At 32.6% G+C, this 18,908-nt stretch overlaps 1 protein-coding gene across 1 annotated transcript; it reads left to right on the top strand.

The window, feature by feature from the left end:
- Positions 1-15,211: 15,211 nt before the first annotated feature.
- On the top strand, positions 15,212-18,426 carry LOC122313652 (cyclic nucleotide-gated ion channel 1-like). The gene is made up of 3 exons (XM_043128829.1): positions 15,212-15,451; positions 15,541-15,786; positions 18,172-18,426. Exons 1-3 carry the CDS (start codon positions 15,212-15,214, stop codon positions 18,424-18,426), a joined length of 741 nt encoding a protein of 246 aa, XP_042984763.1.
- Positions 18,427-18,908: the final 482 nt, after the last annotated feature.

The raw sequence follows: 18,908 nt of genomic DNA on the forward strand, positions 1-18,908 counted from the left end.
TATGGCTTAACTTGTATTCTGAATTAACAGAAAAGATTCTTGTCTTGCGGATCAGATGATAATCTGTCGGAGCTGACGAGTGGGGGAAGAGAAAGGGTTTGAGGTCGGGGTTGGGGAAGAAAGGAAGAAAGTGATGAATTTATGATTACGATATGGAGAATAAGAGGAATGAGGAAACGAGATGGAGTGTGAGAGTGAGAGGTCATACGGAATTAGAGATGTAGGGAGGGAGGGAGAGAGGAGCGAAATTGAGAGAGACAGATGGAGATAGAAGGAAATGGAGAGTAAAAAAGTAAATAGATGAAAACGCACCGCTTTATTAGATGATGTAGGCAAGCTGCTTGCAAGCCGGCCGGTTACACCCGACGCTTGCATCCAACATTTTTCATATATATATCACATTCAGATTAATCGACCATTCATCTATTTTGGAATCGTGACACAGAATGACGACACTGGGCCAATATATGAATTTAAGCCCATATAAAAAAAATACATGTTTTCAAACTTAGAAATAAATAAAGTCTACATCTAAATTATTAAAAATTAATCTAAATTAATCACAATCCCTAAATAAAGTTTATAAATAAATATTCAAAAATATCATACATTAATATAAAACTATTACAAATAGTTTGAGTACTCTAGAAAGAAAAATCTATTAGAATTTAGAAATAGTCTCTCCAAGGTACCAAGCTAGTGTCCAAGATGCACTGTACAATATGTTAATAACCATGTTAATTACCATATGAACATGAAAAAAGAAAAACATAAAAAACATGGATGAAAATGAGAATATGATGTCTAAAAAATTAAGGTACTTGAAATAGAAAATGTAAGAAAATAAATACAAGCCTATAAGGAATGAATTAACAAACTGTATGTGTATTAATGCGTGCCCGAACTAGATTGCAATTGAACTTTTTTTTTTTCCCAAATTTGAACCTATATCAATTGAAATCAAAATTAATTTCAAATACAAAACATCAAACAACTTACAACAAAGAATTAATTAAGAGTATTTACCGCTTCCATCTTACTCGTCGTCCTCCTCGCAATAATCCACATAATCCACCATCTCTCAAACTAGAATCAGTTTCCTTTCAATCCAATTCTGAGTAAAAATCAAAGCCTCTACAATAGTAGAAGATAATGAACTCCTAAAATGATCCAATATATGCCTCTGGTGCTAAAGCGGGACTCTAGGGTTATTGTAGAAATAGGAATGACCAAACACTATGATCTGTCTCCCCAATGATAGGATATTTGACAATATTTATATTCAACCAAACCAAAATATCAAACTCTTCCATAGAGGAGTGTAACTCCACTGACAAATGTCTTTCCGAGTCTACTTGACCATCTCAATTCTTCTTCTGCTCTTATGTATCACCAAACCGCATACCCCACTTATGCTTTCTTGTCTTCCTAGTGCTGGCAGGAGGTGAAGCAATGGTAGATGATGGAACCTCGGTTCTAGCCTCCTTGAATGAGGTAAACCCATTATACAACCTACTGAGAATGTTGTTAACACTCAACACAAGTTGATCCACCCATAATTTCCCATTAATACTTTCCAACCCATGTACCATTCCATCAATGTTGTAGAGTGGGTTAAGGACAATTGCACTTCCTTGTAGAAAAAATCAAATCATATGCAAAAGGAATTATATTGATGGTAAGTGAGACGATTCCTCATTTGTTTGTTGGTCTTTGTTATGTAGCTTATGTTGAAAACTATAACTAGTTAATTGGTACATATATGGATCATTGTTTCGAAAATTTTTTATCTTTTGAGAGAGAATGTCCTCCAATACACTTAGAGAATGGCATCACCAAACAAGTGTCTTCTGTTATCGTTGCAAAGTGTAGGTGCCTTGACTTGTACGTGGGAGTTCTGGGTTTAGTTAGTGCAATTGCAAACTATTACGTGCACGTTAAGATTCGGTCAAAAAGATTCATATCTTAAAAGAAACAATTACCGATCGTGCTGTCACCATGTAACATGGAATCTCACTTTTTGGTCAAGTATGCAAAAATTTTACTCGGTTGATCTGTATATTCTTTCTTGAAGGTTTAGTAAATTAGCATATAATTTGCAGTAACTTGTCCAAACGAGGCCTAGTAAATTAGCAAATTGCATTTTTCAATCATTTGATTTTCCCTATGTTACATTAATAATTAACACGTTTATCTGGCTTTGGAGTTGGGAGTAATTAATTAGTTTTTATGGGTTTTTACGAACGACTTTATATGCTAAAGAAAGACTTGAGTAAAGGGCCGGATGGACTCATGCCAATGCTTCACTCAATATTATATATATATATATATATATATATATCTATTTGTCAGAAGATAAAGACATATGACCATTAATAATATTCACCACTTGCTAGCTTCTGCATCTTCAATATTAATGCAGCTCACTCCTAATTAGATATATGCAGCATCGATCTACGGCACTTCCTGTCACTTATTGCTTTAATCTAAATTATCTTCTTGTTTCCTCGCTCCAACTTTAACTGCAGGTTCATTTTCTACTCTAAATTAATTATGCATGTCTGGCTATTACCATCGAGTTTTGATATGCGTTCAATTTTCCCTTCTTTTGTGATGTGTGATTAATATGGGGGAGATGTATTGGAGGAATAAGTTAATACTATTGAAAGTGGTGAACTTGAAATTTAAAACACAAGACTAGAACAACAAGCAGAGCTATTTTTTTTTTTATTTTTTCAGAATTGCCTAGGGAAAATTAATTAAGAAGATCTACTAGAGGACGTCAGCCTTCTATGGAAAATTAGTTAAGAAGATCTACTATGAGAAATTAGCAGTCTTAAATATATTTTGCTTTTAAATGGAAGAGAACCAGTGTGTGTTTGATGTTTTTATAGATGTAGGTATAGTTGGTGACATTGATTCCAAAAAGTCTACTTTAGGGTACTTGATTACTTTTTTAGGAGGAGTTATGTTATGACAATCCTGACTGTAGAAATGTGTGGTTTTGTCAACCGCAGAGGATGAGTATATTGCAATTAGTGAACCTAGTAAGGAATTGCTATGGATGAAGAAGTGCTTAGAACAACTTGGTTAGAAATTAAATAAACTAGAGAATTATATTCTTATTTGTGATAGTTAGAATGCCATCACTAAGAATTGCTAAGAATTCAACATTTCATTTAAAACCCTATAGCTAGCATATTGATGTGAGGTATCACTATATTCATGATTTATTGGAGATAAAATTATTACAGAGTGAGAAAATCCATAATAATGAAAGTGGGTCAAATATGATGACAAAAACAATGCTTATGCAAAAACTCAAAGTATGTAGAGGAAAAGCAAGTATGGTGGAACCCTTCACATAGTTTAGAAACATTAAGAGAAAAAGGAGATAATAAAAATGTTTTTCACACTACAATAAATATAGTTTTTAGTGATGGATTGAAGATAGTGACAGTCTCCAAACCGTCACAAAAAGTTTTTTATGTGACAGTTTGTGGGAACTATCACTAAATGTTGGGGAAGAAATTTGTAACGTTCGAACGTTTTAATTAATTTGTTCACAAGTCACATTAACGTTTGAACATTATGTATATTTACGTGCGAATGTAAAATTTTTTAGCGCCAACGTTCGAAAGTTATATGTAATTACGTGTGAACGTAACAATTATTAGCGCCAACGTTCAAATGTATAGTTGTAAAGTTTGAACGTTATATGTTAATTTGTAAAAATTCATCATAATATATATTTGTTTAATATTAAGGTTGCATAATAGTAAATAAAATTGAGAGTATAAATTAAGCTACAATACATACATTAAATAATATTGTCCATTACATATGTCAAAAATAGAAAACAAAATATGATTAATTTTTACAAATGACATTTAGAACTGCTGGTTTATAAAAGATCGAAACTCCTCAGTCAATGTCTCAACCTTATTATTTAGCACATCTACATGATGTGTAAGATGTACGACAGTTTGATCTATATGCGCAATCTGTCTATCGATCTGTTGGTCTATATGCGCCTTCATATCTGTTATCACTGCATCAACCCAAGCAGGTTGCACATCCCCTACAGATGTAGTCGCCGGCTGCTGACTAGTACTCGTAGACGGGGAAGCAACACTGGCCCCAACATCAGTCGGAGGAACAAGATCTGATATAGGAGCGGCATGACACTGAGCTGAACCTCTCCCCTATGCAATGCTCCTACGGTGTGGTCATGTCGATGGGGCTCATCTGGTTTAATATCATATCCTCCACCTAGAGTGGCACTCCCCGGGCTAGTAATAAGTGGCTGATGATGACTCCGTATGGGAGATTATCCGTTGTAACAATGCTGGCCTCGTAACGAATCCGCTCAAATATAATGAGTGGTAAGTTAATGGATCTCCACTTGTCAAGCGAATAAGGAACTGTGCGCGAGCCCAACTGAATGTGGTCTTATGTGCCACAGGGTCTACATTTGTTGCAACAAAAATTTGCAACACGCTAAAGAAAGGCAATAGCTAATTCTGGCTGAAGGAGTTCGGCCTATCCAGCTTTGTCTGGTCTGTGTTAGTGAGGATGTAGAAATCCTAATCCCGCTCATCATCACCAACCTCAGAAGCAATATCCTCGCCTCGGGCCGATCTCCCTGATCATTGGGCATAGTGTCAACAGGACCCATAGATGAAGCAGAAGTGGCTGGATCTGCCTCAAAGGTGCCAGGAGCAAATGCAGCTACTGTGTCACCAGCTTGAGCAGCTGTCGCCTCAAGCAGTATCCGCAAAACCTGGAGTAACTCGGGGATAACATCAGCCTAGAACTCAAACTGTACACTGCGTACAGTGAGGGTATGGGATGATACATCATTAGGCATGGTCGTCATCCTAGTGTAAAACTTCCGAACCATTGAGGGGTAAATCTTTCTCCTCAATGTGCAAATTGGGCCCCAGCCTCTCGTGATGAAGACGTCTATGAGCGTCTTCTGCTCCTAGTTGAACTTATCATACTGATTAATCAGAATTTCTCATTCACCCATAACAGTTCGTGCCCCCAGCCGAACAATGTCTGGATTGCCTTCATCCCTTCCTTGTTTCTTGGTTATCATAAAGTGAGCCATATCCTGAAACAAAAAGAATACAAGTTAAAATATAAGAAAATAATCCCTAAATTTACATATATATACATATTACAACATATACACAATTAAAATATCATCATTATAAATTTACATAATTTTGACAGTAAATATATTAAAAAATTTCACAATTTTAATACCCAAAATAATAATAATAAGACGAGAAAATAGAAATTAAATTAAATAGAAATATGTTCGAACGTTACTTATTTGACGTTCGAACAATAAATTACGTCCGAATGTACAACGATTTTACGTTGAACGTGCATTAAGATAGTCGAATGTAAACTATTAACATTCGAACGATGATACTCAAACTAATATAAAAAATTTACGTCCAAATGTAACTTCAAACAAATGTTCGAACGTATTCAGATCTGATCCGAATGTGAATTTGATCCAAACATCCTATAAATATGTTCTAATGTTTTATTAATGTGCAAACGTATTATCCAATGTCATCATTAAACGTTTGATAGTAATTATATTAAATTCACTTGATTACATCTGAACGTTAAAATGTAACGTTCAGACGTAATGAATTCCAAACGTCACACGTTCGGACGTATTTGCTAACAAAAGAATATGAACGGTTTACTTTCGACTGTTTAATCCAACGTCCTTTAAAAACGTTGGATAAAAACGTTTGAATGTTAACATTTACGTTCGCACGTTATAACGTAACGTTCAGACGTAAGTAAACTAAAACATCACACGTTCGAACGTTTATTTTTAACGTCTAAACGTTATGAGATAGAATGGCTGAGTCAACTCAGCCATTTTCAAAAGCTTTGAAACGTGCGTTTTGAAGCAAAAATAAACCATAAAACTACTCTATAAGCTATGGAAAATGTTTCTACGGTGGTTGTTTACCGTTTAACACGGTAAACAACCAATGGTGGCCGGAAAATCAAGAACAAAATCCGGCCTTGGTGGGTTTCGAATTTTTGAAACCCACCGATAAAATTGAAAGTGTCTATATGAAACGGAGAGGGCACATTACCTTTTAGTGACGGTTGCGGTGGCGTAGGACGGCAGATGCGGCGGCATGCATGGCAGAGAGAAGGACGTTCGGATTGTTTTTGGATGAAATGAGTCTTCCACTGCCATCGGGCAAGACTTTATATACAGTTAACGTTCGAACTTATACATACATACGTTCGAACATTTATTAAACATTCAAACGTATTGTGTTTAACATTCGGACATTTCACATTAACGTCCGCACGTATAGCAAATGACATTCAAACGTATTCAATAAATTATATGATTTTATATAGTTATAGATATTATGTATTATAATAACTATAAAATATATATTATATATAATAGTACTAATATATAACAGCGGATAGTATAGTATATATATATATATAATTTATTAAATATCAGTAGATGATATATTATAATATATATAATATTATATATTATATATTATAATATTTAATAAATTATATACTATAAAATATAATATTTTGTTTAATAAATATTATATAAACTATACTATACTATAGTTATATATTATATAGTTATAATAGATTATAATATATAATATATAGTAGTATATATACTATATACTACTATAGTAAATGTAGTATATACTACATTTACTATAGTAGTATATAGTATATATACTATATATAGACTGTAGTAGTATATTATATAAGACTACTATAGTATGTATTATATATTATATAATATAGTATATATAATACTATTAATATATATATCATATTTGTTTGTATAATAGTATTAATATATAATAACGTATAATATATAATATATATAATATTTTGATGTAGTATAATAACTATATACTACATATTATGTAGTATATATACTATATATAGACTATAGTAGTATAATATACTACTATATTATGAATATATATATTATATAATATATATCAACTATATACAATTAATGAAGATTATTTTTTCATTTAATCAATGAAAATTGAGTTTACATAAAATTATATATTATTATATATAATAATATATATATTTTGGAAGCAATCCGTTCAAACATATTAGAAAAATGGGCGGGATTTTTCCCGCTTTAAGGTAGAACTCTAAAACGTTCGAACGTTTTGTTTTTACGTTCAAATGTTCATTAATGAGCATCCGAACGTAAAACTATTACGTGCACGTTAAGATTCGGTCAAAAAGATTCATATCTTAAAAAAAACAATTACTGATCGTGCTGCCACCATGTAACATGGAATCTCACTTTTTGGTCAAGTTTGCAAAAATTTTACTCGGTTGATCTGTATATTCTTTCTTGAAGGTTTAGCAAATTAGCATATAATTTACAGTAACTTGTCCAAACGAGGCCTAGTAAATTAGCAAATTGCATTTTTCAATCATTTGATTTTCCCTATGTTACATTAATAATTAACACGTTTATCTGGCTTTGGAGTTGGGAGTAATTAATTAGTTTTTATGGGTTTTTACGAACGACTTTATATGCTAAAGAAAGACTTGAGTAAAGGGCCGGATGGACTCATGCCAATGCTTCACTCAATATTATATATATATATATATATATATATTTGTCAGAAGATAAAGACATATGACCATTAATAATATTCACCACTTGCTAGCTTCTGCATCTTCAATATTAATGCAGCATCGATCTACGCCACTTTCTGTCACTTATTGCTTTAATCTAAATTATCTTCTTGTTTCCTAGCTCGCTCCAACTTTAAGTGCAGGTTCATTTTCTACTCTAAATTAATTATGCATGTCTGGCTATTACCATCGAGTTTTGATATGGATTCAATTTTCCCTGCTTCTTTTGTGATGTGTGATTAATATGGGGGAGATGTATTGGAGGAATAAGTTGATACTATTGAAAGTGGTGAACTTGAAATTTAAAACACAAGACTAGAACAACAAGCAGAGAAATTTTTTTTCTTTTTTTTTTTTTTTAGAATTGCCTATGGAAAATTAATTAAGAAGACCTACTAGAGGACGTCAGCGTTCTACAGAAAATTAGTTAAGAAGATCTACTATGAGAAATTATCACTCTTAAATATATTTTGCTTTTAAATGGAAGAGAACCGGTGTGTGTTTGATGGTTTTATAGATGCAGGTATAGTTGGTGACATTGATTCCAAAAAGTCTACTTTTAAGATACTTGATTACTTTTTCAGGAGGAGTTATGTCATGACAATCCTGACTGTAGAAATGTGTTGTTTTGTCAACCGCAGATGATGAATATATTGCAATTTGTGAACCTAGTAAGGAATTGCTATGGATGAAGAAGTCCTTAGAAGAACTTGGTCAGAAATTAAATAAACTAGAGAATTATATTCTTTACTTGTGACAGTTAGAATGCCATCCATCTCAGTAAGAATTCAACATTTCATTTAGAACCCTATAGCTAGCATATTGATATGAGGTATCACTATATTCGTGATGCATTGGAGATAAAATTATTACAGATTGAGAAAATCCATAATAATGAAAGTGGGTCAAATATGATGACAAAAACATTGCTTATGCAAAAACTTAAAGTATTTAGAGGAAAAGCAAGTATGTAGAACCCCTCACATAGTTTAGAAACATTAAGAGAAAAAGGAGATAATAAACATGTTTTTCATGTGGTCATCGCATGCATGGAACTCAGCTCATGAGAACGTTCCAGCTTGTAGATCAGTCGTAATCGTAGTCTCGTAGGTCAAACTATTACGTGCACGTTAAGATTCGGTCAAAAAGATTCATATCTTAAAAGAAACAATTACTGATCGTGCTGTCACCATGCAACATGGAATCTCACTTTTTGGTCAAGTTTGCAAAAATTTTACTCGGTTGATCTGTATATTCTTTCTTGAAGGTTTAGCAAATTAGCATATAATTTACAGTAACTTGTCCAAACGAGGCCTAGTAAATTAGCAAATTGCATTTTTCAATCATTTGATTTTCCCTATGTTACATTAATAATTAACACGTTTATCTGGCTTTGGAGTTGGGAGTAATTAATTAGTTTTTATTGGTTTTTACGAACGACTTTATATGCTAAAGAAAGACTTGAGTAAAGGGCCCGATGGACTCATGCCAATGCTTCACTCAATATTATATATATATATATATATATATTTGTCAGAAGATAAAGACATATGACCATTAATAATATTCACAACTTGCTAGCTTCGATCTGCATCTTCAATATTAATGCAGCTCACTCCTAATTAGATATATGCAGCATCGATCTACGGCACTTTCTATGACTTATTGCTTTAATCTAAATTATCTTCTTGTTTCCTCGCTCCAACTTTAAGTGCAGGTTCATTTTCTACTCTAAATTAATTATGCATGTCTGGCTATTACCATCGAGTTTTGATATGGATTCAATTTTCCCTTCTTAATTTTGTGATGTGTGATTAATATGGGGGAGATGTATTGGATGAATAATTTGATACTACTGAAAGTGGTGAACTTGGAATTTAAAATACAAGACTAGAACAACAAGCATAGCAAATTTTTTTCTTTTTTTTCTTTTAGAATTGCCTAGGGAAAATTAATTAAGAAGATCTACTAGAGGACGTCAGCCTTCTACGGAAAATTAGTTAAGAAGATCTACTATGAGAAATTAGCACTCTTAAATATATTTTGCTTTTAAATGGAAGAGAACCAGTGTGTGTTTGATGGTTTTATAGATGCTGGTATAGTTGGTGACATTGATTTCAAAAAGTCTACTTTAGGGTACTTGATTACTTTTTCAAGAGGAGTTATGTCATGATAATCCTAACTGTAGAAATGTGTTGTTTTGTCAATCGCAAAGGATAAGTATATTGCAATTAGTGAACCTAGTAAGGAATTGCTATGGATGAAGAAGTGCTTAGAAGAACTTGGTCAGAAATTAAATAAACTAGAGAATTATATTCTTTACTTGTGACAGTTAGAATGCCATCCATCTCAGTAAGAATTCAACATTTCATTTAAAACCCTAAAACCAGGTATTAATCGCAACCGTCATTTGTATTTTTGAATAAATAGAAAAATAAGCATTATTATAAAAATATATATATAGATACTATGGCAATAAATTGGATTTTACATCATAATTTGATCCATTACAGGAGTTATTTGAAAATGTTATATCTATATAAATTGTTGTATCATATAAATATTTTTTTTAATGTGCTATACATATCTGATTGAAAATCCATACCACAAATACAAGTACTCAACACACTACAACAAATTCTTATGATTTTTTCTGCATCTAGATTCCAGATATATATATATATATATATATATATATATATCTACTTATTTTAAAATAACAAATGTGTAGATGAGTCTTGCATGTTCGAAGATTATAAATATCAATTTTCGGCTATAAAGGATATATAAGCCCCCGTCGCGGGGCGCCCCCGTCTCTATCTCACCAATTTCTGCGAACCTCCTCTCTCTCTTCGAAGAAGTAGAAAAATCTTCCTTCTAGCTTGAACTTGCCCTCCACGGAGTTCTCCATCATGTACTGTACATCCTGATTGTCTAATTACTCTTAGCGTACTCTCCTTGTCCGGTGGGTTTCTTTTGTCGATCTTGTTTTATTATTACGGTTTCATGATCGATTTGTTTTGCCAATCCCGGCCAGAACCTCCCCATGCAAGTGATTGTCCTTCAACTTTGTCATTAATATAATTCGATTCTATTTTTTTTGTCTTTTGGTTCTAGTTTGGTTTTTGCGTCTCTCTTCCACTTTCGTTCGCTTTGTGTTTAGTTTTTCTGTATATTAGGAGGAATTCTATTGAATTTCGTTAGAAACGGATTAAAGTTTAATGCGTTAAACTTCCGTAAGGAAGGATCCGAATTTTTTTTGCTAATTCTTGTTTCCAAAAGTTGAGTTGAAAAGTTCGCTGCTTCAAGTACCATATTCCTCGATCATTATGTATAATTATTGTGGATAATCGTCAAGTTAATAGATTTATAGTAGTACTAATTGGTCGATCTGGACATCAGAGTAGCGGTGTATTGCTTTTTTATAATTTTTTTGGTATGGATAGTACTAGTGGAAGAAAAGTACTGCCGCTACAAATATATTAGCTAGTGAACTCGCGTATTGATATGATACATTAATTCTAATTTATAATAAAACTAAAATGACAATCTAACTTTTTACATCAAAATATATTTGTATGTAATTTTACTTTTATAAAATTCTTTTGTGACCAAAGCATTCATCTTAGTGGAAATATATGCAAATTTGGACTCTTTGACAAAGTTTAGAATTCCATTCCATTCTGCAAGGAACAACCGTCAGAGTTTCTTGTTTTGGTCTAGTACCTTGTACACTATACATCCATATTGCATTTTGTTCCAAATTCAAGCCCGTTTCAGCCAATTCTTGTTTACATTCCATTCTAGACTGTTTTAATTGAAATTTTATAATTTTATTAAGTTTGGATGACATTTTTATAAATTGCAAATCTATATGGCATTCATGTGATTTTAAAATCTAAAAGAGAGTTATTAGTTAAATTTTTTTTGTACCTTTGAATATGTCCCCTAATTCTTTTAAATCTCATTATTTTTAATAATTTTTCATCTCTTAATTTTTTGAGTACTATTACTACCAATACTGGGCCATCTGAATCCTACTGCTCAGATGACTCTTGATGCGGCACAAACACGTAGCGTCACGTGGTTTCTTATATATATATATATATATTAAAATGAAAGGGTGTTAAAGAATACAAAAAGAGGAATTATATAGAAATATATATTCTACCTCTTTTGTGTTTGTATTTTTGTTGTATTATTTTATTTTTTAATGAACTACGTGGCATGACAGTACCATGTGGAGAGGGTCATCTGAGCGATAAGTTTCAGATGACCAAGTAGCATTATTCTTAATTTTTTTCTTTGTTTTCCTTGTGTTTCAACTCAAGTTTATGACTCTTTAATATTATATGGACTCTAATATTTCTTCATGTTTTAAATGTTTTCAACATATATTCATTTTATAAATCTTAATTCTTCCGTGTATATATATAGCTAATCCTGAACTGCCATATTGAAATGTACGGTATCAAAATATTATGTTCCAATTTTATTAAACCAGAATGATCACCAAAACAGAATTTAAAATATTGTTGTTTGGTAGTCCACTGCACGGGCCATCACTACCACTAACTTTGTTCCTATCATCCTTCGACCTTTTATTGATTACTTCTTGTAAATTAAGGTGCACAAGAAATTTTGCGACCATGGTGCCTTAAAACTATCAATTCTTATAGGGCGAAACTTGGGGAGGATGTGCGATGAAATGCAAATATTCTAATTTCAACTTGTACCTCTCTGCAGGTTTTGGTATTGCGAGTTTTCGTGGTGCATGAAGAAGTAATTCCTTGGGTTGATCAACTTTTCAGGGCTCAATTCTTCATTGGGAAAGCCGTGTGTTATTATAACCAAGATGAGGAATTTAAGTGGTAATGAGATGCTTCAGTTTTTGCAAGCACGTACTGTCAATGATTTTAGAAGCAAATAAATTAAAATCTGGCAGTGTTACTTGAAATAATTTTCCAGGTAGAGTGTTGGTTTTTGTATAGTTCTACCGTGATTATTATTATTTTTTTTTTATAGGAAACATGGTGAAATTTCATTAATAAAAGAAAGTTACAGACAGTTATCAAACCAAATGGTTTGAGAAGTAAAGTCTGGACAACAATCACACTACATGGAGATACTCTCAACATTCCAAGCAAATCGACCAAGAATGTGAGTAACCCTTCTCAACATCCAAGCAAATCAGGCAAGAATGTAAGCAGCCCAATTGCCTTCTCTATATACATGTTAAAATTTGCATTCTACAAGCAGTCCCTGTAGCTTTCTGATTTCACTTAATAATGGAACCAACAATGCATCAGATTCAAGTTCATTTTTGAGCACTTGTACAGCCATCAAACAGTCTGATTCCACCGTCAATCTTTGGATACCCATACTCACACACAGCTGTAAAGCTCGAAATATAGCCACCAGTTCAATGGCTTCAGCATTGTTCACTTCAAACTCAACTTTGCTAACTGCCAACAGAACATTACTAGTCCCATCTCTGAGCACCAAACCCACACCTGCTTTATGAACCTCATCAAAAACAGCACCATCCACATTTAGTTTCAACCAACCAGTTGTTGGGGGCTTCCAGTCATAATAAACTCGAGCCTGTGGCTTAAGCAATTGTCTCAGATCAGTAAATGCCCTTATAACAGAAAGAGCATAGTCAATGATCTGTTGAACTGCAATAGTCTTCTGCTCATGAACCATTTGGTTTCTTCTCCACTAAAAACCCCAGGCAATAGCAAATAAAGAGGCTAGTTCTCCCTCCTGTCCCTTGTCTAACACTACCAATGCTATCTGCATTTCAAACAAATTTTTTCCTATATGTTTTATCATAGGGATGTAAGAAAACCAGCTGGAATGTATATCTTGACTGTAAAATAAAGTATGAGCTGTGTCTTCAATTTGTTGCTTGCAAAAACAGCAGGGCCGCGCCCCTCGATATAAACATGTTTCTTATGTAGATTTGGTTGAGATGGTACCCTCCTTGCATGCCCTCCAAGTAAAGACCTTTATTTTATTAGGGACTTTCAGTTTCCATAATGCCTTCCATAAAGATTGTTGTTGCCTTTCATTTGAACATTCCCTTGATCTGCACCATTGTAGCTTCTCCTTAAAGAATCTGTAACTGCTTGTCACACTAAACTTTCCACTTATTTCTTGTGACGCAATCATCTTATCTGGATAGATCATTACTTTTAAAATATCTGCAACCAAGCTTGGATTGAAGAGAGCTCGAAGCTGTTCCACTTGCCAACCTCTAGTAACTGGATCAATTAATCTGTCGATAGAGACTCCTCTAAATTGATCAGAAATTAATATGTCTACCGTGATTAATTTGATTATTAATGTCAAATCAAAAGAAAATTTGATTATTAATGGGATCATTATCATGTAAAAATATTTCTCTAGATTCTTTACAATATCTGAAGGCATCATTAATACGGCATTTTAAATATTAGCATATTCTATGGATTAAATTAATATAGATCAATCCGTCTTTGAATATTTAGATTTTTTTAAGAACTTGTAATTGAAACATCCGTTAATTTATAAGAATGCTTAGTTCCATCTATTAAGAAAACGTTCTATGTGGAGTGTAAAATTTATACAATGCCTTAAAAATGTTATTTTATCTTCCTATTTTTTGTATGTGACATCAAATGATTGATAAATAACAAAAGATCATAGTAAATAATTTTCTACTCATGATTTAATAACACATCAAGGATGAGTCCGTAATGATAATAGTTAAAATAATAATGAATATATAGCAGTTGTCATGTTGACTATATGTGTGTGTGCATGCATGCGCATGTATATATATATAATTGCTACCTCTCTGTTAATGTTTTTGGGTCTGTAAATATATATATATATATATATATATATATGTAAATACACACACACATATCATGTTGTGCTGATCAGGGACATGGATACTGAGAGGCAAGGTCCCGAGAATGATGGTACTGGTTCAGAAAAAAAGACAACAATAAAAAGGGCAATTGGCCTTTTGACGGGGAATTGGGATGTGGCGTTTTTAGTGGTGTGATAGGTCCCAACTTAGAAATTACAACGTAAATAACAAGTTCTCTTCGGGTGAGAAGTACCGCAAGATTGAATAAGATTTTTCGTACCCTTTTCATTGATAACGGCGGCTTCCTTAAATATGTAAAGCCTGGTACAATCAAATCCGAAATACAAGCAAACTGGTAGCTAAAGCTACGGAATGGAAACACACGTAAAGTAGATCATGTGACTTACGTAAAATAACAAACTAACACGTAAATAAACAAACTAACAGAAATACATTAACGACGTAAAACGTGCAACTGCAAGAGACCCAGTCCACACCGTTGCACCCATTGCCATCTTCACGTGCCATTACTCCTTCACGTCCCCCTGCATGCCGCATGCACAGCCCTTTACGTACGGCCATCTACGTTCCTTTTTATCCCAAGTATTTGGGATTTGGCCGAGGAGCTCTGGCTGACCTTCGTGGCCTATCATGGTGTGCGTAGTTGCAGTAGCAGTGGACCCTTTGTTCTTTTATCTTCCTTTCATCGACGAGTCTACCAAATGCATTGAGTTAGATACCACTTTGGAAATCATTGCTATTTGTGTGCGATCGTTCCTTGATTTGATTGCTATTTGGTATCTGATTGCAAGAAAAAAAATACATGACCGGCCTGACATGAAGTGTTCAGACTACGTAATTAACATTCTCAGCATTCTTCCAGTTCCCCAGGTATTATGACAAACTTAAAAATGGATCGGAACAAAAAGTTATTCCATGGACCGATCTCCTCCATTAATTATATTTATGAACATGAACAGGTGCTAGTGCCAATTATATTTTCAGAAATGAGAAATTCGGAATTCCGGGACGGAAGGAAATTCCTAAATGCAGTTGTTCTTTTGCAATATGTGCCAAGGATTTTCCGTATCTACAGATTGTGGAAAATAGTCAACAAGAATATCAAGCCAAGGCCTAAAGTGAATGCAGAAAGGAACAAGAATACGAAAGGTTTTATGGTGATGAAAGCTGGATTCAATCTCTTTCTGTATCTCATTGCCAGTCATGTATGTTACATGATGATATTTCATCATTTATTATCATATTTTATAATTAATTACACTACTAATCAGTACTATTATTTATAAAGAGATGGATGAAATATTTAACTTTCATCATCATCATCAGGTACTGGGTGCCTTTTGGTACTTCTTCTCCATCGAACGAGAGACCACGTGCTGGCACATGGCCTGTAAGCCTGATGCCGGATGTAGCAAGACTTCTTTTAACTGTGGTCATGGTTCTAGCAATAACACAATAGTTTTAAATAATTTTTTCTCTTTAGAAAATCCAAATACCACTCTCTTTGATTTTGGAATATTCCAAGAAGCCCGTCGATCTCGTATTCTGGAGTCCATGGATTTTCCGCGAAAGACCATTTTCTGTTTTTGGTGGGGCCTTCGAAATTTGAGGTTCGTGCATGTTACACTTTTTATTTATTTATTTTTTTCTTGAGATACATAATCATACATGCATTTTGTTCCTTTAAATTACTTTCCACATCCATTTTACAATGTAATCAAACATAAAATATTGAAAGTACCACTTTGAGACATAACTAAATCTTACTACCAAAAATACTAAGATGTGCATGATGATCATCAGCTCTTAATATCCAACCATCCATTAAAATTATGCCATATACATGATACCTTTTTTTTTTTTCTTTACTTATTTCAATGAATAAAATCGAATGAAAGTGATATTTGATTAAAAGTTATAGTTTAAATGCATGTCCGACGTGCATGTCAAGTAGTAATTCAGCTACCACAATATTAATTTCAACAAATTAAAGATAATAACTTGAAGGTAAAAAGACGTTATAAATTGTTATTTATTTTGAGCATATATATATTAATGTTTTTTGATCATTTTCTAGCAGTTCATTTGGTCAAAACCTTGAAACAAGTTCTTATTATTGGGAAAACTGCTTCACAGTTTTAATATCGATCTTTGGCTTGCTTCTGTTTTTATACTTCATCGGAAATTTGCAGGTTGGTACTGTTGATCATCATCTTCGGGTTCTTATTATTTCCATAATTATGTGTATATATGAATAGAGTAATAATGCTATACACCATACTCTCATCATACTTTTATCCTATTAAGTAAGATGTGACACTTTATCACCATCGGATGATAAAGAAGCATGCAATAAATAATCAATCAAAGGTGATAAATGTATCACTTCTTACTTATGGGATGAAAGTAGGATGGTAGTATAATATATAAAATTTTCCATATGAATATTTTTTAACTTTAATTATTTTTATCTATTCAATTCTTGACAGCTCAAGCATTTTTGAAAAAGTGGTGATATTTTATAAACATATATGTTTAGAGGTCCTTAATTTGAATTCTCACTTATTTAATTGAATATTCTATTTTAGGTCTTCTACTTATAATTAAAAGAGTCTGCTCACATATAAAGGTCTAAATTGAATGATTAAATTCCCATGTATCTTTGGACAAGTGGTTTGATAAAGTACGTGTTAGGCCAGGATGGTTTATCTATATTGATAAGTATTTTTTTCATATAATTTATATATTTGTATATTATTAGATTGGGGGATTCTTAATTTCCAATCCAATTTGGAGGAAAATCTTGTACTAATATTAAGAACAACGTTTTTCTCGAACTAAATTGGATGAAATTTTCTCCAACCCATTCAAAAGTATCATGTCATAGTCAATTTGAATTTCAAAAATTTATTAAGCACTAAAATCTATATCTTTGGCTATTATTAACTAAGAAAATTTCTACTTATCATCTATGTTTGTGTGTATATTTAATTAAGTGCTGACCGTATCAGCTCAAACTTTTTTAAAGAAAGTGGTGGTTTAATATATATGTTTAGAGGTCCTTATAAATTTGAATTCTCATCCTCATTTAATCGAGTATTTTATACTAGGTGATCTACTTATAAAAAGAGTTACATGGCTCGCATGTCATGAAGGTTTATTTAAATGAATAAATTCCCATATATCTTTGGGATAAATGGTTTGACAAAAGCACGTGTTAAGTGAGGAGGATGATTGATCTATGATATATTATTATATAATTTAATTTGCATGTTTGTATATAGTTAGGTTGGGGGATTATTCATTCCAATCCAATTTGGTGGAAAATCTTATACTAATCTTAAGAACAGAATTTTCCTCCAACCTATATTGGAAGAAGTTTTCTCCAACCCATGTTTTAAAAATATCATGTCAGTCTTGTAAATTTGAATTTGAACCATTTTAGCAAGCAATAAAATCTCTATCTTTGGTTATTTTTAATTAAAAAATGGCTAGTCATTAAAAGAATATAATGGATTTGTTGGAATTACTACATGTAATTTATGAGGAAACTGATCGACTTAATTGTGATGTGATAGCTGTACATGCAGTGGGAGACATCAGAAGAAATGAAGGAGCTATCTGTGCATAAGACATCAAAAGAAGTGGAGGAGATATCTAAGCATAAGCATGGTGCGATATCTAAGCAGACATCTAAAGAGCATGATGAGATATCTAAGCTGTTGGAGGTGATATATAAAGAGCATGATGAGATATCTAAGCTGTTGGAGGTGATATCTAAAGAGCATAATGAGATATCTAAGCTGTTGAAGATAAGGCCGCTGCTGCCGATAGCCCCCAAGTAATTTAGATTACAGTATCACTTAATAATTAATCTAGTATTATCAGATACTCTTGCTATTTAACGAAAGACAATATGTAATTTGTTTAAGCATATTACGTTGAGGATTAAATACTGCACTCATTTTTCAAGTCGTTAATTAAATTGCTAGTCGCTTGATTTGAATATTGGATGGTTATAAGCGTAGGAAACCAAATAAAATGAATGCTGGTCTAATAATAAATGAAAGCGCTAATATTGATGCACATTGTCAATTTGAGAAAGGAAAAAGTAAATTCCCACCCCCAAATTATTGGATGTTGTATTTTATATTTTGCTCATTATCCAATTATAATTGCTCATATAGATGGAACATAGTTATATATATATATATATATATATATATATATATATACATGGTATATTCTTATAAATTAATAAATTACTTTTATAATAAATTTAACGTATCATATGAAGTTAATCATATCAGTTTATCGATTATTTTTG

Source organism: Carya illinoinensis, chromosome 6, assembly GCF_018687715.1.
Source record: "Carya illinoinensis cultivar Pawnee chromosome 6, C.illinoinensisPawnee_v1, whole genome shotgun sequence".
In the NCBI taxonomy this organism is placed as follows: Eukaryota; Viridiplantae; Streptophyta; class Magnoliopsida; order Fagales; family Juglandaceae; genus Carya; species Carya illinoinensis.

Coding starts and splice junctions, on each gene's coding strand:
- LOC122313652 (XM_043128829.1), top strand. CDS start 15,212: ATGGTGTGCGTAGTTGCAGTAGCAGTGGACCCTTTGTTCTTTTATCTT. Junction 15,452..15,540: donor GCATTCTTCCAGTTCCCCAG/GTATTATGACAA, acceptor GAACATGAACAG/GTGCTAGTGCCAATTATATT. Junction 15,787..18,171: donor TGTATCTCATTGCCAGTCAT/GTATGTTACATG, acceptor CTGTACATGCAG/TGGGAGACATCAGAAGAAAT.